Raw genomic sequence first — 26944 nt, forward strand, 5'->3', positions numbered from 1 at the left:
TCATCAACTGCAATTATACCGGTAGTTTTCATTTAATATTTATCTATTTATTAAGAGAAAAAAAAACTGAACACAGATATCATCAAATATAAATGAACTGAAACAAAGATACTTTTTTGACGTACATTCCATATAAAAAAAATAGAGTTATCTTTCTTGAGTAACTATATAAATAGCAATGATGCACTACAACGACCCCTCACATGTCACAATCATGTTTGGCTGATAAGAATTTCATTTTTTTTCAGTACATGGCATATCTGTAAATTAAACATCGCTTTTATGTCATTAAACAAAGCTTTGAGTTTTTGAGTCAGTTTCATACCTTGCATAAAGAACCGTTTAAACTTGCATGTCGAAACTTGTTGTGTAAACCTTGCTAAGTGTAAAACTTTGAAAACTTTGGAGACTTGTGAGAGTGACTTTGGAAATAGAACTTGGTCTATTTACGAATTCTAAACTTGGGAAATGAAGGTCCGAAAGGTTATTCTAAAGATAAACACAACATTCCTAGGAAGCATGTACATTTTGAAAACAAAAGAATACCAAGGAAATTAAAATTAGTTTTGTCCATTCTCAAAAAGTATTCAAGGGATCCAAGATAATAAATTAGTGAGTACTGTACAGGCTTGTGTTAATATCTTGAAGATTGATATTAGGAGAAACTAATGAAAGCATCCATGCTTTGATACTCCGAGAGGGTAAAGGAAAGGAGAAAACAGTTATCTAATGAATTCCACTTGATGTCAGTTTCATTCAAAACAAAGAGTAATCAAGGGAACCACGATTTTAGCGGAAATCAAAGAACGCAATTTAGGGACAAAGACCAGACATGGAAAACAGACGCACACAACAAAGAACATAAAATAACCAAAATAATACGTACCAAAGCAATAAAAGTAAATGAGCAACTCGGACACCACTAAAAACTATGATCATGGACCAGATGCGCCGGTAAGGTAAACGTTCTTTGCTTTTCTAGAATGCACATAAAAAAACGTCAAGTCTACAGTAGACGAAAGAGCAAAGGAAAACTATGACGTGTTGAACAACTCGCTTCCCATGGAGCAGATGGATATACCGTAACGACCTACGAGTTCATGATGACGACCATAAAAATCCTGTAACGATAGCTTCCATATCGTAGCAACACAACCCTGTTCCATAAGCCTAACTGGAACGAGTGTAGCGCGGTGCAAAAAGTCCGCGTAGTTACAGTACGCCCTGGCATAACGTATGAGTTGTGATATGAAAACTCCATACGCAGGTGCTGAAGGGATGTTTCCACGGATGGAAGGAAAGTTAACAATATGGAATGAAAAGTCATCGCCGTTTGTCATATAATTTGATCAATAGTTTTCTTTTACCATCGATTTTCAAGTCTAGGTCAATATATGAGGTTGACTTCATAGTGTATGTAGTATAATTTTATATCAGGTTCTTTGGGGTTGATGCGATGTATAAAATCCCCGAAACTAGGTTTGTTTAACAATAATACGTCATCTATATAGCGGATACTGAGATAATAGGATCTGGCTAAACGATGTTCCTTCCTTTGGATCAGATCAGCTATTAAGTCAGTCTCATAAGAGTAAAGAAATATGTCAGCGAGAACAATTTGTTCCTATTGGAATGCCGACCGTTTGTTGAAAAACGCGTCCACCATACCGGAAAAATATGTTGTCTATAAAAAAAAATCCAGCATTTTGAAAACATCTTCTTGACTATATTTGAAAAAAAACAAAACTTAAAGGATCATCTGTTGATAGTTCCTGCATCAATGCATGATGGGCTCCATGTAAATTCCTTCTCTGTATCCATGATCTAAGCCAGTTGTCTACTTTTTATTATCTGAACTGCTCTAGCTATTATGATAATACAAAATGCTGCAATAATTAATATCACCTTCGTCCATTTTGTATTTTGCTTCAGAACTGTTTACAATTAATAAATTAGAAACATGTCCTTAAAACTTGGCTGCGTGAATGATCCAAAAAACTTACAAGTTAAACATGCACGGTCCTTAAGAGAATGGAACTCCACCAGCTTGCGTTGCATAGCTGGCATATTACATGGATCTGATCAATTGACACTACGCATAACGAACTATTACCAGATAGAAATTACTCTTACCCCGGGGCTTACTCGTTTGATGTTCTATAAAGTTACTAAGATCTTTTTTTTCAATTTTTTTATTCGTATGTTCAACTTCTCTACAGCCAACAGGAGCTGTGTGCATAATATTGAAAATTTAAGTATATGCCAACATTTATTATCATTCCTATACGTACCTTCATATTAGCATGTGCAATTCTTGTTTTCGGAAATGTATTCTAATATTCCCACAAAACAGAGGATATGACTTCACTGTAGCTGTCAGGCACCACAAGCCTCAGAGGGCGTCATATAAACCAGTCGACCCCCATAGACAAAAAAATACCGATCCCAAGTACCTGTAGTTCAACATGCTTAGTTTTTGGTTTTGTATTTATTTGTGTGCATATTTTGCTGGTTTAATTTTTAATGAATCCTTTTCGAAATAATTGTTTGTTAACAGAAACTTTGATAACTTAATCTTTCACCGCCCGTTGACCTCTATTAAATTTAAGCATGCGCACGATTTAATATGTTCATTGTTGTTGAGGGCGTTCGTCTTCGAAAAAAAAAATGCATTCAAAGGGAGATAAAGCAATATAGTTTTGATTTATTTTGGATTTACTTAGTTGTCTCTCTTTTTACCGTTTACTTGTAATAATAGGGTGGCCATTGGTTTGTAACTCTGCTCTGTGTTAGTGTATTTTTTAATCATATACATACAAACTATACCATCGGTCATTATACTGATGATGATAATAAAACATGTATAAAAACAAAGTAACTGATATTTGGTCTCATGATCAACGGAAACGTTCCATGTAATACGTGCAAATATAAGGTTTTCTCGCACCAGGAAAGGGTAGTTTTTTATGTCAGCTAGATATGGTTATATACGACCAACGGGAGAGATATGTTTCTTTACTCAAGTAGGGGATTACAGAAGTATTTCATATATGTATTGATCTTTAACATGTATGGGGTTCGCAACTTGATGTTTACATTTTTAGGGATTAATATAATTTCTTGTGTCTTTCAACTTAAGACAGCTAATTTATCTGGGCCTATATTATTAAGACTGTTTTTGTTTTGAAATGGCTTACTTAAGAGTAACTTTATCAAAACGCCAATGACTATGTCAACTTGAGACAACACTGATATATTTGTTTTCACATAGGAAGTTTTGACTTTATCTTTTTCAACAGGTAAAGCTTGTTACTTAAAATCTAGCCGTTTAACAATATTGAACTACGCATGGAGCTGAACAATTGATGCATTCAAAATTTATATACAAATAATTTCTTTTCTGCAACTTTACCATGAATATCTGTTTTCAAATAAAATACAAATATCAACCTGCTGAAGTATTCCTCCCCATAAAAAAGATGTACAAAAAGCTGTCAGTGAGGGAATTTCCCACAGAAATCGTACCAAACTTTTCCATGTACATGTACTGTATATATGAGGATGTACCTCACGAGGGTTAATTTTTTATGAAAAGTACTTCAAAGCAGTCTCATTTTAGAGACTGTCACGAAATAGACATTAAGTATCAGATGCTTAGAAACAATTGAAAAGTAGAGGTTCCGACAATTGGGCACGTAGTCTCTACTTGAATTAATGGTATAAGATAAAGTAAGGGCATTAAACACTACTTGTATTTCTCTAGTAAATCTGATTTTATAAAAATAAATAAATAAATAAATAACAACGCCGTTCTAAAATTCGACAGAAAACGAAGCGATGTCTCCCCAGTAAGGAACAGTCTGTGAAATTTTATTCTGTTACATGTATTTATTACAATGCTTAACACTACTTGTAGTATAACAAGTAAGAGTTGTACTACATATAGTATTTATAAGTATTGGAAGGTTAGATTATGAATGAATTATTTAAGAATGCCCTTTCCAATCAGCATTTAGTATCATCCTTTGGTATTATCTCACCTTGTCACGCATGCCACATCAAATGATCATTAAAACATATAAGCGAAAATTCTGGTTCAGTTCTTTAGAAATCAGTTCACATTAAAACTAACAGATACACTGACTTATATAGAAGACTTTATGAATTATAAATAAGCGAATTAAAGAACGCCAATCTTAGGTATTGACTTTACTAAGAAGTATTAGAATTACTGGAATGGTACCAATTATCACTGATAATGATGGAATTGATAGATAATAATTCAGTATGTCTGGGGAATTGGTTGACCCTTTTAGACATAACGGTACGTATAAAACAGGCCCGAGAAATCTTCGTGGGACAAACTAGATATTGTAGCGCCTTATGTAGTATGATTGTCCATTGACAACTCGAGTAGGAACAAGGTACAACAGGAGTCCAATAAACCCCTCAATATCTACTAGGCCCAGCGTACCGTAAAATTAGTTGCATCAACGCAACAAGAAATCCATTTCAACAGCTACAGCATCTAGAATTAAGATGTGGCGTTGGGTTCATAAAATTTATTATAAAATAAGAAGTACCATGTTGTATATGTGGTAAATAGAAACCAAACAAAGCTAACACCGTGTCGTATGTGGATTCCGTTTAAACGCAACGAAGTCATTTGGTTCAGTACGAGGTTAATTGGTATTTCTAGTACCTCCAGGATTTGGTGTTGGAACTCACTAAGAATACTGTGTGCAAGTTCACAAAGAAAATACAACGGCTTTAAATGGATTTAAATGACAACACTTCAGTTGATTTATCTTCTTTTGAGAAATTAAACAATAATTACATTCCTCCATGCATATCTACACATAATGTACAACCTTCCTATAAAATTTCATCAAAATTCCATGAGTGGTTGAGGAGGCGTTTTGTTGCAATGACAACGTAGTAAAATGTAAGTTTGGGTTTTTCTCCCTCTATACCGATCGACCAGTATGCAAGAGTTGCTTAGGTCACTTTTGGAGGGACACTTTTTCACCAAACTCGGCATTCCATTGGGCACCAATGGTGCCCCTCTCCTAGTCGATCTGTTATTTTTCATATGAATCAAATTTAGTTTCTTCAAAATCTTGTGAAATACAAGAAGGTTAAAGAAGCTAAATCCTTTAATTTCACATATCGATATATCTAGGATGTCCTCTCCAGTAATAAACCTTAAGTCGGAGAATTGATTCCGTTTAGTTACCCACCAAACCGAAAAATAAGAGACTACTGACACAGCTTGCTCCACATCAGTTCAGACTTTCACCTCGAATCACATCAGTACAAAAATATATGATTATCAAGGATTAAAATTTTGATTTTGAAATTATAAAAAATACGTCTCAGACTACCTGAAAATTGTATCCTCGATATCCAGATCTTAATGAAAAATCTTCCGTTTCTGACAAACATATTATAGACGACGTGTTTTCATATAGCGTCAACAATTTTCTGTATGTTTTACTTGCATATTATTATTTTTATCTCGAACTAGACCGTCTTCCGCACAAAGTTCAAGACTGATTTTGAAGTTGATGTCTTCTAAGTTGAATTTGTACTTCAACTGTATTTTCACTCATCTACTGTTCATACCTTCTGTACTGTTTATACATATTTTGACTGGTATTGTAAATATACCGGCAATAATTAACCGTAACGTAAGCGGGAAGTTTAGCGCACCATAAAACCTGGTTTCCATCAGAAATGCCAGTACCAAGTCAAGACCATTACTGTGGTTTCAAACTTTCCAGTTTTTACCTTGATAATGTCATTTTCAGACGGACTTCCCTTTTGACTATTGCCTAGAGTTCAGTAATTTTGTTGTTATCCTTCTTTCCAGGCATCAGTTCTATCATTCGCATCAGCACATTATGCTCTACATTAAAAAATATTTCGTAAATATCCTTTGAGTGGTTTAGGAAGTATTGTGCTTGTGAAATATGTAAATACCTAACTATGGACGGACATAGAGACTCACAGACAGGGTGCTTTTTTATACGCCCCCTAACTTCATGGGATACAACAATCTTAAGGCTATTTCTCAGTATATACATGTAAATATGTGTACTTCTTCTACTCGACATGACAGCAACATTGAATTTTCTGGTTCAAACAAATGCCTCTATGCTGAAATGTGCAATGACCATACCACACTTTAACATAGTCTTTATAAGTAAGGACAAAACCATTGACCCCACTTTATTCCATCATCAGCTTTTTCAAGTATTCTGATTATTTGGACAGTTACCACAATAGTAAGCCTTCTAAAAAGAAAAAAAATTAACCCTGTTTAAAATTATCACAATGTCTTTGATTGCCTTGGAATTTTACACAACTTTTGGTTCTCTTGTGCAGATTTTTTCAATACACATTTTCCTTAGTTAAATAACAGGTGTACATATTATTTTCAAGACCCTGGGATTCTTTACATGGCCAAAAGAAAATCTATCCATATGTTTATATATTTTTTTTATTTCAATAAAATAAAGTCCTCCTTACACTGACATGAGGATTACAATATGCTCCTACACAAATAACAACAAGGTGTGCAGGGATGTAAGGATGTAAACAAGGACTAAATTCATACATTTTCTCATTTGTTATTGCTTAATCTTATTTTCCTGCATTTGAATTTGTTGTTGACAATGCTTTTGTTATTAATACTTTTCAATAATCAGAAAATGGATCAGAATTCCAACATATCTTAGTATGGAAATGCAGAAAGCACTTAATGTAAATGAATTGGCATTTAAATATTGTACCTCTCATTAAATGTTTTGGATATACATACATCCTTATTTAAAACACCAATTAAACTCCAATCAACATTTCCATCAGTATGTGGCCACACAAACTTTCACTATCAATAAACTAATGGGTTTTTATCACATCACCAATTATCATTAGATTTAAAATTGTGATTTTTGAACAATTATCTGGATTCATTTAAATGGAAAAATGATGTTAATTCATATCAGATTTTATTTTTTTATCATCACCAAAATCACCAAATGAAATTTAATGGTTAATGCGGTCTACCTTAATTGTTTGATGATACCAATACCAATACATAACGGGCACATTTAAGAGTTTGATATTTGTGAGATCCAAAATAAAGTTCAACAATTTTTGTAAAATTATTTTGATTTTCAATTAACTTCGTCAATGGTTGCAAATATTAAATCTAATTGTATAAATTCAGTTCTTGTATACATCCGTAAAGTTAAAAATCAAAATGAAACTAGTTTGATTGTAATGAAAATAAACAAAAATGTCACATCCTTTATAGTATTTCAAAATTCTACATTACAATTCTGAAGAAAAAAAAATCGAACAAAAAGTTCAACAAATTTATGTTATACATTAACAAATCATGCACATACATTAAAAATGAATAATTCTAATCATGATCATTTTTTTGCAACAAAAACTTAATGATAAGTAGTAGAATCAGATCACTAAATGAAAAATTAACCACAATCTCTAGTTGTTAAAGGGAGCTTTATTCTCAAAAACCATAAACTACATTTTTTCCCTTATATGAACTAATACACTAAATAACCTTTTAAGTTTATGACATTCCATAAATAGACTTATAAATCTATTTGATCATACCTATTTATAGTAGACATGATTAAAGAATTATTGAAAATTTCCAATGTAGATAAATTCATGGAAAACTTACCTATTGTGTTTGGCATTCTCCCTTGTTCACTAATACCTTGACATCACACAAACCTCCTAAAAATTTACCAATATACACAAAAGCAACATGCTATACTTGTCAAAAAATTTTTGTTGCATTTTTTTTAATCAATTTTAAGAAGGGATCTTAATGATGTTATAAAAATAAATTGTACATGGGTACAGACATCCAGTAATATTCCAATAAGTAGCTGACTATAATACATATCTATATAAACATGATGTGTGGATTTCTTACAAATGAGAAGCAATATTTAGTGTAAAAATCAATGTTTAGAAGCTTTAATTATAAATATAATAGGACTTGCTTAAAAAGATGGAATTTAATGATGACAATTTTCAAACAACAATACCCATATAATTCCGCAAGAAAATAAAAAAAAGTACTGGTAGCAAGGTAACTGATGAAATTTGAAAATCTCGCAGTCATTTTCAACCTGCATTATTATACATTTCTTTTCAGTGATAAAACACTATGTTTATGCTTGAGGAATTTCTATCATGACAAACAAGACATCACAACCAACAAAAACTACTCTGCCATTTCTCGTACACTAAAAAATAATTTCAGATGCGGAAAGAACAATACTTCTTAAAATATTTGCTGGAAATTGAATGATCTACAAGACAATCCACAGAGTTCAATTCTTTCTTCAAGGTGGTGCTTAAAATTTAGTAAGGTACCACTACAAAACAAGAACAGCAACTCCATCAAAGATTCGGGCACAAGTAAATAAAGTAATGGTAAAATATTTAACAAAGACCGTTATAATTTTTGAATCAGATCAGAAAAATACACTGACCAGTACTTCAGTCAAGTTCACATAAGGATTTTCTTTTGTGAAATGAGAATGGCTGAGTAGTTCCCATGGCACCCACAACCTAAAAAAGACTAGACAAATCTCAAAACAAATTAAAATACAACAGAACTCCTTAAAATAACCTACTGTCTTGCAGTTGAAAATTCTATTTTAAACTGAATATACCAATGATAAAGTTACCAAACTAAACCAATGAACTGAATACTGACTCTTTGTCAGTCTCCACCTACCAAATGAAACAAAATTTCTGTTTGTACAATCTAATAGCGAACTACTGCATATATGTTTTGTGCAATTTTATTGCACCACAATCATTTTTTTCACAGAATATTTGAAAAGAACAAGTCATCATTAAACACATTGTATTTGTTCATATTTACACCAGATTACAGTGTAGTATTGTAATGACATTAACAACATTAAAGATATCAAGCTATATACAGAAGTTTTCAACCAGCAAAATAATACAGCATCAAATAAATAAATATTAACCTTTGGTTCATACTAAACACAAAAATAAAGAAACACGTAAGGGGTTAAAAGAAGTACTCCATTCAACTGTGGAGGAACTGAAAGTTATAAGCAGGCTTTAACATATGTCAGGTTCAATCGAAACTACTCGGCCATTTCCAATGCAGAATGGAGAATTCCTTCTTGAAACAATTGCTGGAATTATAGCCATACATGACTCAATGTATTTCTATCCACCAGGTGGCGCTAAAAAAATTTGGTCGGATATCACTAGAAATTAGAACAATAACCGAGTCAAAAATTTAAGCAAGGACCTTGATAAAAAAATAATGATATAAATTTCATCCAATAAAACTATAATTTTAGAAACGGATTGGTAAAATTTTGGACAGATTCCACTGCCTAGTGCTTCCAAGTTTTTCTTTTGTGTAACTAGAAAGACTGAGGAGTTCCGATTGATGCCAGGTTAAGAAAGTCAAAGGTACAAAGAAAGAGAACAAAAAATATCTAATTTATCCATTTGAAAGTTTAAAAAAGAACATATTGGCAGTACAAGTAAATATCTTTTCAGATACCAGCAAAAAGAGAAAATAAATACAAAAAATTTACCACAGTAAAATATTTCATAATACAACCAACCCTCCCCCCCCAAAAAAAAAAAACAAAAAAACAAAAAAAACAAAAAAATATCATAACATAACTTGTAAAAGCAAACACAACCTAGAAAATTATGAATTTTAAAAAAGTGTTATTTCATAAAATATTTCATATTTGTTTTTCCTATGTATCTCAAAAATTACTTTACTAAAATCTGACAAAATTTTTATAGATGTGGATCAAATAAGAAAAAAGAAGCCCTCTGAACTCGACTTGCAAAGAGATATTGTACTTTTAAGAAAAGAGAAAAATATATTTAATTCAACAAACAGGTACAAACTATTTGGCACACATGAACACAAACATTTCTCAATAAGCCACAAAAATATTTAGTTCCAAGAATATTTGCAATACAGAAAAAATTGAAATTAAAAATCGCACATTCATTCTGGAATTTCATATAGAGTGTAAAATTGTTACCTTTGCAACTTCCCTCTATTTGGTAAAAAAAGTATCAATAAAATATAATAAGGTAAGTAGCTATCTAAAAGAGTTTAGAATATCTCAAACAATTAAATAAGTCTACTTGGCTGCAAAACCTCCATCCTATGGCTAAAAGGTTCTCTTATAAAATAAAAGCAATTAAGAGCATATACCGATGTGCTAAAAAAGATATTAAAAATGTGCAAAAAATATAATGAATTCCCCTGAGAAAATACTTAACTGAAGGAGCATTTATGTGTGATTTTTAGCAGTAAAATTTAAAAAACAAAACTGAGGTATTTTCTCTTCTTATGGTGTGTTTGTAAGTACCATTCTGTGTAAGAATCAGGCAATGGGTATTACATAATTTTTCTTAATTTAATCTTTTTTGCTTTTGCCTCAAATATATTCAATACATGTAAAAAACAACCAAAATGCTATTTAAATTTATCATGAAATATCTGTGACATATTTGTTTATTTACTGCTTAAAAAAAAGGGAATAAGTGCAGGAAAATTTTCCCATAATGCATTTCAACTTAATTTGACCTATCAATATCATAAAAATGCAAACTTTACAAACACTTCAATATTTCTAGAGGTTATGAGGTATAAGTACTAAAATAATGCAATAAAATCTAATGTTATTTTCTTCATATGCCACACCTTATACACATTTTGCCTGATTCTTAGACAGAGAAATACTTTAAAAGCTAATGTATACTGAAAATGACAATGAATATCAACAAGAAGCTCCTTTGAATATATAAATATGTTTTTCTTTCATTTCTTTTAAAGATGTAAATGCAGAATTTAATTCAAAAGTCCTTTCCATAATTAAGTAATTTTTGGCAATTCTTTTTAAGTTATATTTGGCCTTGTTTTGTAAGAAAAAGAATCAGTTTTAAAGTTACCATAATATAGAATTAAAATTATTTATTAAAAGCATTTCTTATCAAAAAAAAAAAAATAATAATAACCATTAAGTTCTGGTACAAAAATACCATAAACTTCCTTTAAAATTTGTACAAATGAAAAAAAATAAAACACACTTTGTATCAATTAAAAAAAAAACAAAATGGCAGTATCTCAAATATAATCACCTAAAATCACAACAGGAAAAATATCTATGCCTAAAAAGCATGCTGTAATAAAGTTGATATATGTCATAGAAGAAGCTTATAGAAGTACAACATTGAATCTTCATTAGAACAGACACATTATTCGATATTATCGTAAATGTGGCTACTTTAGGAGAAAAATAAAGTCTTGTTTAAGTAACTGTAACATTGGAAAAAATATAGATATAAGGCAATGCAACATATGCATCATGGTATACTGTAAAACTTTTATTAAGTTTTTTTTTTATACATGTTACAGTAACTCAATTTCAGAACAATTTCAGATGCCTATCAGCAATTGAATTGGTTTAAGCCACATGGTGACATACCCATGAGACTGCTCCAGTAAGTTTCTCAAATTCCCATGAAAATAAAATGCATTGCAAGAATACTGGTTAGAAATTTATTAATCTTGGAGTATCACTTTTTTTGTAATGATAATAAACCACAAGTATGATAAACCCCAGTTGAAGGTACAAAATGGAAATGATTTGCTATTTTGATTATAATAGAAGCATTATCAGGCTAAAAGCTTAGAACATGTTACATTCATTAAAATACAGTTTACATCTAAAATGAAGAAAAAGAAACAACAGATCAGTTGTTTACAATGTACATGTATTTCTGACCTAAATTTTAACTGATGTTTATTTCTTTCAAAATACATGAAAGCAGTGCCTGTCTTCAAGCATGACAGCCTTTCAAATATTTCAAATATTTTACTTTTTCAAGTACAAAAGTAAGATAGTTAAAGCTATATAAATGAATGACTTTTTTTTCCAATTTGTGGTGGAAAATAGCACTTTAAAACATTATCACATTCACATACAAACTTTGTACACAATATGTTTAAGGAACTTTTACTTTCAACAAACAATATTGCTATATATTGGTGGGAATCATAAACTACACTTCTAACTTTAGTAAATTTATCATCAAACATATAATGTCCTTTCTGACTGAAAGTCTATATAGAATTCTATTGACAGGCTTTGTAAGAAAGCAACATACAATCTGTCTCGTTTTGACGTTGCTTTTTTTTTTAAATAACTTTAAATATAACTTTTTCTGCAATAATGTACATGATAGTCAGGAATTTAAGGTCAATTAAACCATTCTCTAACTTAACAAATAATTTATAATGGCTCACACATTGAGGATTTAACCTTATCAAACACTTCATGGCTAGACAACAAAATAGTATAATTTAAGGAACTGACATTTGGGCCTTTCTCACATTTTGTTCTATAATTACAGGATATAAATTGGGCAAAGTTCAACAAATTCTTTTGACATGAAAATACCCATTTGTTACAATATTCTGCTTTTGGCAACTAAAGGGGTGAACAACCTTTATTTATTAATGGATAAATGTACATAAGTCATCTGTATTTAAATCATCTGACTTCCCCTGTTTCAGCAATAATTTGATTGATGACTTTTGCATTCTTGTTTACAAGTGTGAAAATAAGGTGGAAACAATGAAAAATCAATTTTGTGCAAAGGTAAACTGTTAATAGGCTCTAAAAACAACCAGGACATCAAAATACAGCCAAATTCCCCTATATTATAATTGTAGATTTTGATGCCTTTTCATAATATTCCTGCAAGTGAATTATTTCGCTTTTGACATTTAAAAGCCTCAACAAAAATCAAATACACAGAAGTATTTTGACAGGCTATGATAGGGAACTCATAACAAAATTTTCACAGTTAACAAACAACTGAGCTGAGAACATATGATGGTTCATGTGTACAAAATAAAGCTTTTAGAAAAATAATGTTGAATGATTATTTCGTTGATTCACATTTCATAGTGAATTTTGTTGAATATGCTATTTTTTTGTATTAAAACACAGCAGTATTTTTTGCTCTACTGGGACCAATGTTACGATATGATCAATAAATACATAAACTCTTCAATAATCATCAACCCAATTTTTCTTTTCCACAACGTTTTTTTATGTGTCATTCACATGACTACAACACTAACATTTGATTGGTTAAGACATTTTATAGGTCAATGTTCATGAACCAATGAAAAGTCTGCAATGACTTCAACTGCTCTGCCAGTTATAATGACAATGTGTCCCTAGTCATGGTAACCATCCACACCGATGTCTCTAATTTTATCACGCACATAGTGACAGGCTCTAAGTTTTATCAGTACATCACAGAAAACAACAACACACACATATACAGATTGTGGTGTTGAGATGATCATAAACATATGAATAATTTTCATTTTGATGACATCAGTAGCATAACAAAGAAATTGTTTATATCAGTCTATTTCTGACCAATTTCATTGTCTCTAAACTGGCAAATCAAACTTTCACAAGACTGTCCAAACAACAACTAATACACAGCTTAAGAATGATATAGATATAGATGAAAGTACATTTGAAGAATTATGTCCATGTGGCCTCTGTGTATAAGCCCTATTTGGTCTTCGTGTTGGTGGTGCAACTGTGTGATATTTAGGACCGGTATCAAATTCAAATTGTTGTTTGTCTTCTTTCTTTTTGTTGTGGTCTTTAGGATGCATTGGTTTAGTATGCTTGTTTTGCCACTTGTGTTTCCACTTATTGTAATCCTCATCATCTTCTCGGCTATCAACCCCATATCCTGACCCACTGCCTTCCATACCACTTCCTACTTCAGTCTGGTCACCACTTCCTGTTTCTGTGTCATCACCGCTTCCATAGTCACCACTGCCACCTACTGGATCTGAATAAATAAAATGATAAATTAATGAAATAAAAAATAACAGGTTTTTTTTTTCTTTCAAAGACTGAAATGTTCTTTTCAAGCATAGAAAGTGACATAAAAAAAATTTCTGAAGCACTCAGATATTTTCATAAGGTTTGAATATGACAGAAAGATTGATACCAACTTCTCTGGAATTGTTTACAATAAAACATTTAGCTGGGCTTAGCTTGATAACACCTGAACAGTTAGGGAAAGTATGGACATACCATTCAGCTTGACACAGGATGAGAACTTGCCTGGTAAATTATTTTTTTTGTCTTGAGTCAGTAGAGCACTAGAAGCACTAGATGTCCCAATCTTTTTTCTTTTGCAATTATAGACTTGGATGTTTACAGTTCAAACCAAAGTACCATGTAAGAAATTACTAATGAAATACCATCTTTGTAGGCAAGTTAAAGTATAGTCAGTGGTATATTTCATGCACAAACAATGAATTCTCATAAGTCTTTAATCTTTATCCATTCATTTTCATTCTACGTTCTGAATGTCTAATTGATATACTTTTGTTCTTGACACTGTTTACCTCACCAACATAAACATTAACAAATTCTCCTAACATACCTGCAGTGAGTATGTATGTCACATCACCACCTTTATAAGCTGTGTTTAATTTGTCAGTAATGATCTTTAGCTGTATTTTTTGTTGCTCTATTATATAATTTGCCTCATTAACATTGACAGAAACTTCTGGATTGTTGATCTGATTAATGATACCATCTTTCTGGACCTCAGCCACATATCTAGAAAATGAAAGAAGAGTTCATGGTTATGTATAAGAAATTAAAAATGTAGAAATACTTGGCCTACCAGTTGTGATGAGATAAGAGTACATCTGAAGGAAAATGAGATGTTAAACTTAACTTTATATCAGGCTTGAAATCCACATTTCTTGTGTCATTTTGATGCAATATTTGTCATCACAAACATGACATTTCTTGACACATTTGATGATATTGCAGTTCAGTGAGATAATTGAATGATATTTTTTGAATATCTCCTTCTGAGACGACTGCTACTGCAAACCAACTTATTTTTCCTAATATTGTGAGCAAAAGCAATCTGTGAAATAAATTGCCACAAATAGGTCTCTTTATAGTAGAATGCATCTTTGAAATAAATAGCCACTTAATCTGATAATAAGTATCAATGAAAAAAACTGAAAATGTTTATATTTATAGAGTACATTTATCATATGACAAAAGATATTTGTTATGACCCATTTTACACTTCTTGCAATAAAATTATGATCTGTTCTAAGGTACTATGATGTTGGATTTGATATTCTGATAAAAAGCGGAAAAAAATCTTATTTGGATCCAAAGGGTGAAGGTGGGCTAGGGTTCTGGGAGTTAGAAGCCCTATTAAATTTTTTTTGTAAATTTCATGCTATTGTTCACAGCAAATGGTAGCATGGAACCCTTCACTCTTCGATTTTATGAATTTCTGGATGTGCTCCTGTGTTGTTACAATGATGTGTAACCTTCATATAATGTACTGGTAGGTTTTAAGAACTTTACAGTAGAACTAAGAAGTGTATGGGAATAAAAACTAATGTACTAAACACAAGTCAATACAATACACAGACAAGAGACAAAGATCACCACATTTTCTATACCTCCATTATCTAAAACATACTTAGCCCTATCTTGTCCATTCCAACACTGGTCATCCTTATCTGGTTGGGCAGCTATCTTTTCTTCATTGCAGACTAAGTATGGCAACTGTATCCACAAATCTTTGGCTGTATTAACTTTGTCCTTGATATCCCGAACCAAACGGTCTAGACTGGTTCCTGCAGCTGTGGTTGGTTTAACTTTCTTGCCATCAGGTGGCGTGTACTGCCCTACAAAATGTTGCCCATAGGGGTTTTGTGGACCTTCTGATTCTGGCACAATTTCACCTGCTCCATAATTAATTTTACTATGCTTGTATGTTCTGTCAGCCTGAAAGTTTGTTGATACACCTTCTTGGTTGTGATCGTTGGAGTCAACAGAGGTCATATTGTCAGCTGACCTTTTACCTCTCAATCCAGGTTGGCCTGGTTTTGTTGGTGGTCTCCCACAACCCTCAAAGATCTGAAAAGAAAGTAAACACCCTTTGAAAATGACGAATGAAAGACATACAACAGTGACTTTCAACTTGATGTCTTAACTAACAGTACTGGTTTATACACACACACACCTTTATGATTTAAATGAACAAATTGAATTAGACCCAAATAACAGCAACCTGTTTAGACTACCATTAGGATTTTAAACATTACAAAATGCACGATTGTCTACGTTTACTCTAGTAATACAATCAATTTTACAGTTGAAAAACAAAAGCCAGATGACTGTACATATACAAGTAGCATGTATTTAATGAGCACAAGAAAGTAATTATCTCTAAAGTTTTTCAGTAGATAACACTAGGTTACTGTTTAAAAATGAAATTGACTTTCAAAAGTTGTTCAACCCTACAGAAAAAAACAAGGTTATTGCAGAATTTTGCTACAAAACTATAACATGTAACTTTTTGGGGTTCAATTAACTTTGACCTTTCACATTAATCTAGCTATAGTACTGTCTTGTCTTCTAGACAACATTATCTTTACCACAGATCTACAACTCCATTTGAATGTCAAAGTCTAAAATTTCTTACCAAAATACTTAAATATATAAATGACACATATAGACCAAAGAAGATCACTTGATCCCTTAGAAGGACACACGAGAAGCCTTTAACAAGACCATGTAAACTTTATAGGTGATTCCCTGAACTACAGAAGAACTTAATCATTTGCATAGACTTAACATTCCTGCATTTAATTTACACAGCCTTACAAGTTCAAATTATTTCTTTGGCTTTTGATATCTTCACAGACCTGTTGTTCAAGAATGTATGGTATTAGTGGGTAAATAGTACCACCACAGTACAGAAGTAAAGGAAAGTCAGAATGAGATGTCTTTTTTTATCCCAAGAACCGAATTCATATATCTCTTATTCACATATCAAGGTTGAAAGACATTTTTTTTTGTATTAAAAACAAATATACACTATAACTCCACCTGTATTTTCTAAACAGCTCTGAGTTTATATTTGAAAATGATTTGTCAAAGATCTCAAAAGTATCATAGTATAAGTTAAGGCAGACATATGGATCACTACTTCTCTAGAGAATAAAATATCATTGTCTTCCATTGGGGTGATAAGAAACTGCAACCTTTTATTTCCCTTATGGGTAGAAAAAAAAGACTTTCTATATGATATGTAGCAACTAAGGTGGGATTCCATGGGCTGGAGATCATGGTAATTTTGTGTATTGTTTGGGCAAACAACATTGAATAATAGCTTAACCCCCCCCTTTTTTTTTTAATTTCTGGATCTAAACCTGATCAAAAACAAATAACTCTAACAAGTTAATTTATTATTAGCTATGATAAAATAAATCACAGAAGAAGTTGTTTTGAGTTATATCAAATAATCTATCTGATAAAAGGTAACTAGAAATGAAGAGTGCTCTTAATACATGATAATGGTCATTCCCTTTTTAAATAAATCAGAATGTGCAACTCATTTGGCAAACTTTCAAGCAATGTTATCTATAGATCTAAAAATACCCTTAAAATACATGGGTAATAGCACCCGTCTTGGGAGAGAATTAAAAAAAAATAATGTTCAATTCAGCCTTATCCATCATTCTGATCAGTCACTTTCAAATGAAAGCTCATGCACAAAGGTAAAAATTCTTACGTTGAAAGACCATCCACCTTAGAAATGAATAGATAAGATATTGGTCGACTGAAAGATTGCACTCTATACAAATCCATTGTGTGGTAGCAGAAAAACTATTTCCTTTTTAAAATTGATTTAACAGACCCTCTAAATTTGTGGAATGTCTTAATATATTTTTTTCATCTACATTGATTTGTAGGTATGGTGAGTACTAGAGTCATTAATAATATCTATCCCGACACAAACATGAAAGATTTAAAATAAAAAAAACTTTATTCAGCCCAAGAGAAAGGTTGAATTGATTTTTGTTTCAGCACCTTAAATGCTCTGTCTGTGAATGCAGACAGAATATTGGAATCCACTATTTCATGGAATTTTATCAGTTAGAAATATTTGGAAAATTGACACCAAGTATTTTTGTGGAAGTTAGTCACAAATTAAAAATTCTATCAAATTGAGTAAAAAAACAGATAAATATAGCACCTGCACAGCTCATTTAATAATTCATAAGCCTTAAGTGTCAGTCCCTGTAAGAACAAGGCAGTAGGTGAAACATGGTATGAAAAGAAAAAAAAAACACCATAATGATAGTGTAATTTGACTATTCGTACCATCAGAATCAAGGAAAACAGACAAGATTTTTCACATCATGCTGGACCATTGTTGAGTCACAATTTCATTGTAATACACTGAAAATGAGCATTTCAAGGGCAGATAACTGTTAAAAACCCCTTTTTTCCAACATTTTATTGAAAAATTTCTGAGCAAAGCCAGTGATGCAGAGATCAAATAATGGTCTTTTCAAATAGAGAAAGCATCCTTGAGTGATATTACATTGTCAGATTGGTGGGGTTTTGACATACATGTTTATGATTTTTTTCCCATTTTGCCAGATTCTTACAAACACTTACACTTAATATCTTCCATTAAAATTGTACCTAACTTCAAAGGATTGTTAAATAACTTGCTTGATTGGCGTGGTCAGGTATATTTCTTATAGAACAAAATAGACAGTTTAATTCAACAGGAGATCTTATTTCTACCAGTATCATAAAGGAGAAGAGATGATAGAATTTGCAAGTTTTATAAAATTTCCTTTTCACTGGCATTTATATTCAGATATGTATCTGATAGTACCATTTTGACAATTTCAAATGGTTCCCATCAGCTATGTGATCCAGTATTGGTTTCATTTTTTTTCTTGTTTTAAAAAACGAAATAAAAAGGGAGGACAATAAATCTCTTTGATAGATAAAACATTAAGAAGTTAATGTCATCCATCAAATTTCAATCTGCCTGCATTAAACAAGGCGGAATTCTAAGTATGTGCAGTAAATAAATAGAAAATGAATTTTCTGTTATTTATTGAACATGATATAAAGCAGATGAAAGAAAAACGCCTGGGGAAAATTATCTATGCACAGAAAACTCACTCAATGTTCTTACTAAATTTGACTAATAGTTCACCAGAGGAATATGTGCAATGCATTTTAACATATCATCCTTTAATGCATGTTTCAAACCCATTCAATAAGTTATTTATACATTTTGCAGGTGGATGTCTGCTGACAATGCAGTTTTAACCAATTCTTTTGTCAAGTACAGATGCACTTAAAACATGCAGGAACATTACTTGTGATAATTTTTTTCTGAATCACTCAAATTCTAAAAGTTATGCATCTAGCAATTTACTGACACTATTGCTGTCCTGAACCAAAAAGATGATGATGAATGAAATGAAGCTGACCTGACAAAAATCAATGTCTTAACACTGTATGTGGACATAGTCAAGTCATTCTAACAATGTCAATGACTTAAAGTAACTACCTTAACATTATTTGAATAATGTCAATCACTTAATTATGTTCACATTCTGTGTATTCTGATGTCTTAGTGTAATTGCTCATTCCTAAAGCAGGTTAAACACTTTCCTGTGGTTGATAATTAACTTTTTCCTAATTATGTAATGAAAAATCTATAGTATGGGATAGCAATTAACAGGAGTGATTCAACATGCGTTAAAACTGATATATTTAGGGATTGACAGAAAATTGTTTTTCTGCACTCTGTATACAATTCAAGATGTGGTAATTAAAACTTTTGGGAAGATTAGTTACATAACCACATGGCTTAAATGTATGCCCAACATTCGATACTGGGGCTCCCCACCCATTATTTTGGCTATAGTTTCAAAAATAGTGCCAGTACAAAAATGTTTAAAGATGTCTTGAAAGCAAAATGTCTTTACCCCACCTTATACATGTAAATGCAAGCCAACCATCCATCAAAGTTGTGGTATAAATACAACTCCATACTTACATAAAGCTTTTTCAAAACTGTTTTTGAAAATGATATCATAATATCTGTAAACTTCACATCAGGATGTGATTTTTTTCCATCAGATCAGATGATCCTATAACAGGTTATGACATTAACATTTTATTAATCTTGTCCTATTGGGCAAGTAAATGAAATTTCTACTTGCCTTAATTGAAATCTAGGTTGTCCTATGGGCAAGTAAGACATAACTTTTACGTGTGCAAGTCATAGTTTCAATTGTCCTGGGCATTAGGACAACCTTTATTACCATACACTGAGCCTTGCAAGTTTGGAATTTTGCCATCCATAACTGAATCATATCCATTTAAAATCCAAATCATAAAAACTAAGATTGTCACAAGGATTTCTTCCCCATCCAGAAATTCAGTAACAATTTAACACAAGTTGTTTTTGTACAAATGGATTTGCTCATATCTTTTCACAGATGCCAAATACAAAGAATTTCAAAACTTCAAATATTCTATTAAGTGTTAAAGCCATCTAATGAGCTCAGAACTTAAGCAAACTCTGTTGCTCTTGTCAGCATAGCTTTCATTTGTGAAAGTTCCAAAACTTCATGAAGAGAAAATTAAAACTAAGTACCAGAAAAATATAGTTGACAGAATCCTGAATTCTGTAGTACTGGCTTATGCCAAAGGAAGGGTACAGTGTTCCAGGATTCCACTTTCCAACCACTCAGAGCAAGTGCAATTCTGGTTTAGGGAAGTTGTTTAATATGTACCACTTACCCTTTGGCAAGTAGAAAACTTTAATTTTTTAAAGGAATTGTTAAGCTTGGAAAGGAAACTTCAAATGTGGGAAAGTTAATCTTCATTTCAAGTTTAAAAACTTATAATTTAGAAAAATCCTAGAACACAGGAGGACAGTAAAAAAATAATACCCAAGTAAATTTCTGAATTAGGCACAGTAGGAACCAGAACAAAGAAAGATTCATTCAATGTCTGTTGAAAAAATCTTAAATATATATTTCAAGGAATGCCCTATCACTGAATGAAAGTACAGACATGAAAAATAAAATAGAACTTAAGTCCCAAGACTGGTGCAAACTGCAACAAAATTCCAACTTATCTGATAATTTTGCAACAAGAGTTAAAACTGTATCTGTTTTATAGGATAGAAATCATCCCTCTGAGTAGGACACCTTTAACTTCATCTATTAAAACATCAAGCAAAAATTTTAATACATGCTGTTTAATGTTTATGGTTCATAAATTTCTGGTGAGAGCATAACAATTTCTAAAAGTTGATCATTTTTTAAATGTATTAAAATCTAATAAATGCAGATTATGTTCAGTTTTTTTTTTTATTATTATTTTTTTCCTGTTCTAACATCAATTAATAAAGGTTTCTAACGAAGTAATGTAAGTGGGAATGACAACAAAATACTTCTGACCCTTTTCCCTCTAATTTGGTGGACTTATCTTGTTTTGAATTGAAAATGAGGTTAATGAAAGAAGACTGTAAGAACATGAAAATCAAAGCACCGAAGGTGCTGAAACTCGGAAGTCGCTTGGCGTGCAACCTGCAAGATAGGTTCCCGATGTTTATTTTTTAAGCAATATGCTAGAGTGCCGGTCATGACATGGACTAAGGTTTGAGAATGTTTTGGTGTTGAACCCATATTTCTCTTGCAACCTGCAGCAAAACAACACAAAGATGTACACAAATATCGTGAAAATAAGATTATTGCATTTGTTTATGTTCTTGAGACCTTAAACTTGAAAAAAGGAAGCTGATAATGTTGAATGTGACGCTTCTTGATAAAATTATTTTGATTATAGTACCATCCACGGGGCATAGTTAAAATCCAACACCACCCAAAGAGAGATAACTCTAATTAAATTGTACTGGCTTTCAACTAGACTGGTTCCCGATCGCAATATTCAGTAGTCCCGGGAACCAGGATAGCTTTTAACTATCTTCTTTGAAATTACTACGCTGCCAAGCGGCAAAAAATAGTTTAGTGTCTTGATTTACCAGTTAGACAATAGTTAGCTGAAAATTAACACTTAATAATGTTTGAAATATCATTCATTTGGGATATCGGTGAAATATCTAAAGTTTAAAAGAGAATCATGCATTAATTTGAAGACAGCATTTCCGTCCGTGAAGTTATCTGCTGGAAGCCCTTTTGTCATTCTTAAACTTACAATACTCGAAGCCACTCATGTGACTTCTGAGTAAAACTACTTTCAATTAACAAAACCCCTTCATTTAAGAAAATAATTTAATGCCAGAAATAACACACTTTCTGATTGGATGACAAGTTCATCACCTCATAGACCAAATTTTTTAATGTGACTGTGACATCATTAATCTTTTTATATGATTTACTTGTTGAATTTTGATATTAAAATTAAAGTATAAGGAATGATAGTTATATTTACTTTATTAGAAATAACCTCAATGCCTGTGGTGCACACTTGAAAATAACCTGCTGTGCAGGTTTTTAAGTGTGCACCACATAAATTGGGTTATTTCTCCATAGACTGAAAAAATTCAACAGTCATTTCTTAAAAAAGAGCAATTTTTTATTTGAATACATGGTTAATATGAACTAGAATTTAGTTTTTTGCTCGTTTCAGTGACATACAAAGGAGCATTGATATATATGCATTTGTTTTATTTCATTATTTGTGAATCAAACATGATATTTCAAATTTTTATACATTGATATATAATTATGATAATTGTATTATTTACAAGAAAAGATGACAATGCGGGTCAATATGAACTTTAATTAAACATAAATTATTGTCTAAATCAAGCATTAATATGATACAAATCATTTGACAAAATCTGTAGCATAGCTTGCACATAGTCTTTCTATTTTTGATGGTTCATAACTCAATAACATGCAAGCTATATTCATTTAGTTTAGTAGGATAATTTACACAGTATTTCTTTTAATGCAATTAAAATGCCATTTAAGCTACAATACCACCCAAAATAAATCTAGCAACTGTTAGTGGGATAACTAATGACCCACACAATCGGTGAGGGAGAAAGCAATGTCTGATTAAGTGTCGGCAAAATAATAACCAATGCTAGTAATTAAGTGGGAATGTTCCCTGTGTTCCTTATGTGACATGAAATCTTGTTTCCACTGGTTTATACCAGTATGCTGACTCATCTTGAAAAATGTTAATGCAAACTTTGAGAAGTTATTTTTTTGTTTTAATTATCCATTGAAACACTAGAAAAGTACATCTTTTTTTGTATTTAGCTCACATTTTTTAAAATTAATTTTAAGGTCCTTGAATAATTCATATCAGTAGATATAACCCCAAGTCTACCTATTACATAATCACACCATGTTACGTATTCTACTGAAACACAATTATAGACTTATCAATATTTTATATCTAAACAAAGATCTAAACAGATTTTTTATTTTTATGAGCATGGAAACTTTCACTCCTATCTCTATCAATAACACATTGTAATGTTAAAATGTTGATTTTCCAATTGCAGCTAATTTATCTATTCATCTATGACAGAACATTTATAACAAATTGACATGATAAAAACAATCTGCTTATAAATTCTCTTCAAATAAAGCATATTGCATATCAGAAAAGGAATTATCCAAGAAGAACAATAAATGTGTTAAAAATACCATTATAAATAGACTGTGGGCAAAATTTAAATTAAAGTTAAATCGCTAGTTTCATAGGAATTAAAATCCAGTAGCCTACTTGGGTAGGTCTTGTGGAAGTACACAGATAATACAACCCAGAATATCCCATCTGTCTCACTACTTTGACCTTATCCTATTCCTAAATTTCCAACTTTTAACAACTCCATAGAATATGAATATGAACGTTCCACATGTGGTCAAGGATCGACACTAACAGTAGTCCAGTAGTCCTGTGCCACCCTAATTTTGGAGAGAACTACTTGAAAAATTTTCATGGTAGTCCTATGGGCTATCTAAATTTTCCCTTATTTTTCATAAGATTTCAGTACAGAATCATCACTAACTGCTGCAGACTACCTGTCTTACCTCTGAAGTAGTCCTGTTGACCACCAAACAAATTAAGTTAGTGTCAAACCCTGGACTGGTCATGAACCATGTAGGTATACCCCCACATTTTATATATATAATAGAAAATGGCTGTTTTAAAAAACATGAAGTTGATATCAGACAGCAACCATAAGTGCTTACAAGGTATGCTGCATACAAATTTGAATAAATGTGATGAAATTTGGGCAGATGGAATGACGGACATGGGGGTAAAGGTGATTCCAATATACCATCAACTTGTTGAGTAGAAATATAACAGCACATGATTCTGAAGTACAAACCCTATCTCGGACTGTGATGCTGTTTTCCTGTAAAATCATAATGGCATCTGAGATCTTTACATCAATTGGGTCCACCACAGACTCAATATTAAAAGGACCTTCTAATCTGGCTGCCAACTGCTTCATGGCCTCTGAAATAACAAATAGTTTGGATTGATTAACAAAATGTGAATTATTTCAAGTAAAATATCACATGCTTTACAAAATTTAGAGTTAGTAAAATATTATCAACATTCCATAAATTTGGGGTTGATGCATTCTTGAGAAACATCATACGATTTTGTTTGATTGTAAAGAGTTACAAAAACATAGGTATGCTTTGTATGATAATTTTACCCACTCTTATAATAATTTAATCATATGTATGAGAACCTAGATGACAAAATCAAACTTGTTGGAATAACACAGAAAAACTGGTAAAACTATTTTGAACCTTGTAAATCAATATCAATCATCATCTTACATCTTAAACATTAAGACTCCTCACTGACATTTCCCCCTGCAGGATTGTTTTCGTTGTGACATAACTTAGATGGCTTTTAATGCCAACTACAGAACCTATTGAGAAATCAGAAATGCAGATCTACAAAATACAACTTAAACACATGTTGTTGACAGTCTATGACGAAAACTTGCAGAATGTGTAACCAATCTAGCTTCCCAAATTGTCAGTAATAACTGCTCAAGATATTCTTCACTACACAATCACAGAAGTTATGAACATGTAATAATCACAACCAACAATAGTCACTTTGTCTGAAAACTTTTCAAAAGCAATCAACGATTTCTCTTTATCTGAATTTTACAGCAAGTCAAATTGATTTGTGTTGTTCAATAATCGTGCCTTTGTGTCTGACACTTATTTCAATATCCCTGGATACATATTATCGAGTAATTAATTTGTAAAATTACAACTTTGTCTATAAGCCTACTGCTCCTCTATCACAATGTGATTCCTTGGTGGGATTTGTCAAATGCACCAATTCATTGCGTTTGCTCAACATGCTTTTACTACCATTGAAGCAACACAAGAGTTTTTGTTGCCTACTTTTACTGCCTCCAAACCAGTGTGAAAATTTAATTTATCTTTTATAGTATAAAATATTGGCTGTCCTTATATCAAAATCAACCCATTCTCCTAAATGAATTGATATACCAACTCATTCTAATACTTTATGTGAAAATAATTGAGTATTTGTGGAGGAATAACAATGGTATACAATTTGAGAGCTAAAATTTATTGAAACATTTGTATGAACAAACTCCAAATGAAATAATAGTACTGGTATGCTCATACATGAAATTGTGCAGTAAATCTTGAGTGAAACATGGTATATACAACTTATAGATTCTAATACCAGGACAGGTAATTAAGTATTTACTGTGTTAATAGACCTACACATCAGAAAGTTTTTCAGGGTACAGTGCTTGAGTGGGTACTATCTGAGTAACCAGTGTATAGAAGGTAATTTTTGCAGGGAGCTTATTTGTGTATATTCAGCAATCTGTCTAAAAAAAGCCAAATTATAATCCAAGAAATACTTACTCAAGGCTTAGGTACTTAGGCACCACTTACATTTTTGGTACCATCTGCCAAAATTAGAATCAGCAAAATATTGTTCATACTTTTTTGCCTCAAAATTGCCCACTACAGTATGTTAAGATAAGGACAGTCTAGCTACTGTGAAGGTATTATATAGACTTCTTAAAATTGACTTTCAAGTTGACAATCATTCTGGCTCTTCAACAGGACCATAATATATTCTGTAAATTTCTGTTGGGTCTTTTTGGTCTAAATGATGCATTGATAATATCACTTATTTAAAAGAAATTTTCTATCAGACATTTGGACCAACCTTGTTTCTTGAGATGCCAGTCTGGACATATCTTACAAGTCAGCCATGCCAGACCAATAGTTTTGAGGAATTCAACTTTTGGTTTGTGGGTAAATATTTCATGGTATTCCCAAAAATTTCATTTCTTTATTTGAATTCTTGGATTTCAAAACAGACTTTAAATTTTCAAAATAAATTTGTGATTTGACCGAAATAATACATCTATCAATAGACAGTCATACAAAAATGCAGGAAGAAAACCTCCATATCTACTTGCTCAACTCAATTGTAATGCTTGTAACCAAAGTAGATATACACTAATAGATACTTTTAACCCATTACTTCTAGTGATGTCAAATGTATCCCTGTGGTATTAATCCCAAATGCCCATAACCATCACATATTCTTTTTATTCTTTAAGTATACATGTAAATCATAATAATAGTGTTGGAATTTCAATTGAATTCTATAAGATGTCTCATAAATATCCTTCAAACACCAAACAACCTTAATATCCTTAGTATTATAAATACTAACAATTATCACAGTCTATTTAGTAGTAATATATTCTTGTTTTTGTAAAGTTAAACTGTACTTGTCTCATGATAATAAAAGCTTAATCCTCCTTGACCTCTAATTTGCTGTGCTCAGGTATTGTCCATAAAGAATTGCTTAAAAACAGGTAGCCTCTAGGTGACCTCCAGCGACCTTTTCCCATTGGGCTATTCAACCTACTGCTTAAC

General features: G+C 31.7%; 1 protein-coding gene across 1 annotated transcript in view; it reads right to left on the reverse strand.

Moving 5' to 3' along the window:
- Window positions 1–8903: 8903 nt before the first annotated feature.
- Window positions 8904–26944, reverse strand: part of LOC148625296 (glypican-6-like) — a 48208-nt gene continuing 30167 nt past the window's right edge. Inside the window, exons 5-8 of the mRNA XM_088568766.1 lie at window positions 24367–24497; window positions 15637–16076; window positions 14563–14741; window positions 8904–13959 (exon numbers count right to left, since the gene is read on the reverse strand). Of these exons, the coding sequence (XP_088424892.1) occupies window positions 13565–13959; window positions 14563–14741; window positions 15637–16076; window positions 24367–24497 (1145 nt within the window). The 3' untranslated portion in view covers window positions 8904–13564. The remainder of the gene's footprint in view (window positions 13960–14562; window positions 14742–15636; window positions 16077–24366; window positions 24498–26944) is intronic.

This window comes from Perna viridis, chromosome 2, assembly GCF_037379345.1.
Source record: "Perna viridis isolate PV_CMFRI_1.1 ecotype Kerala chromosome 2, ASM3737934v1, whole genome shotgun sequence".
NCBI classification, from domain to species: domain Eukaryota; kingdom Metazoa; phylum Mollusca; class Bivalvia; order Mytilida; family Mytilidae; genus Perna; species Perna viridis.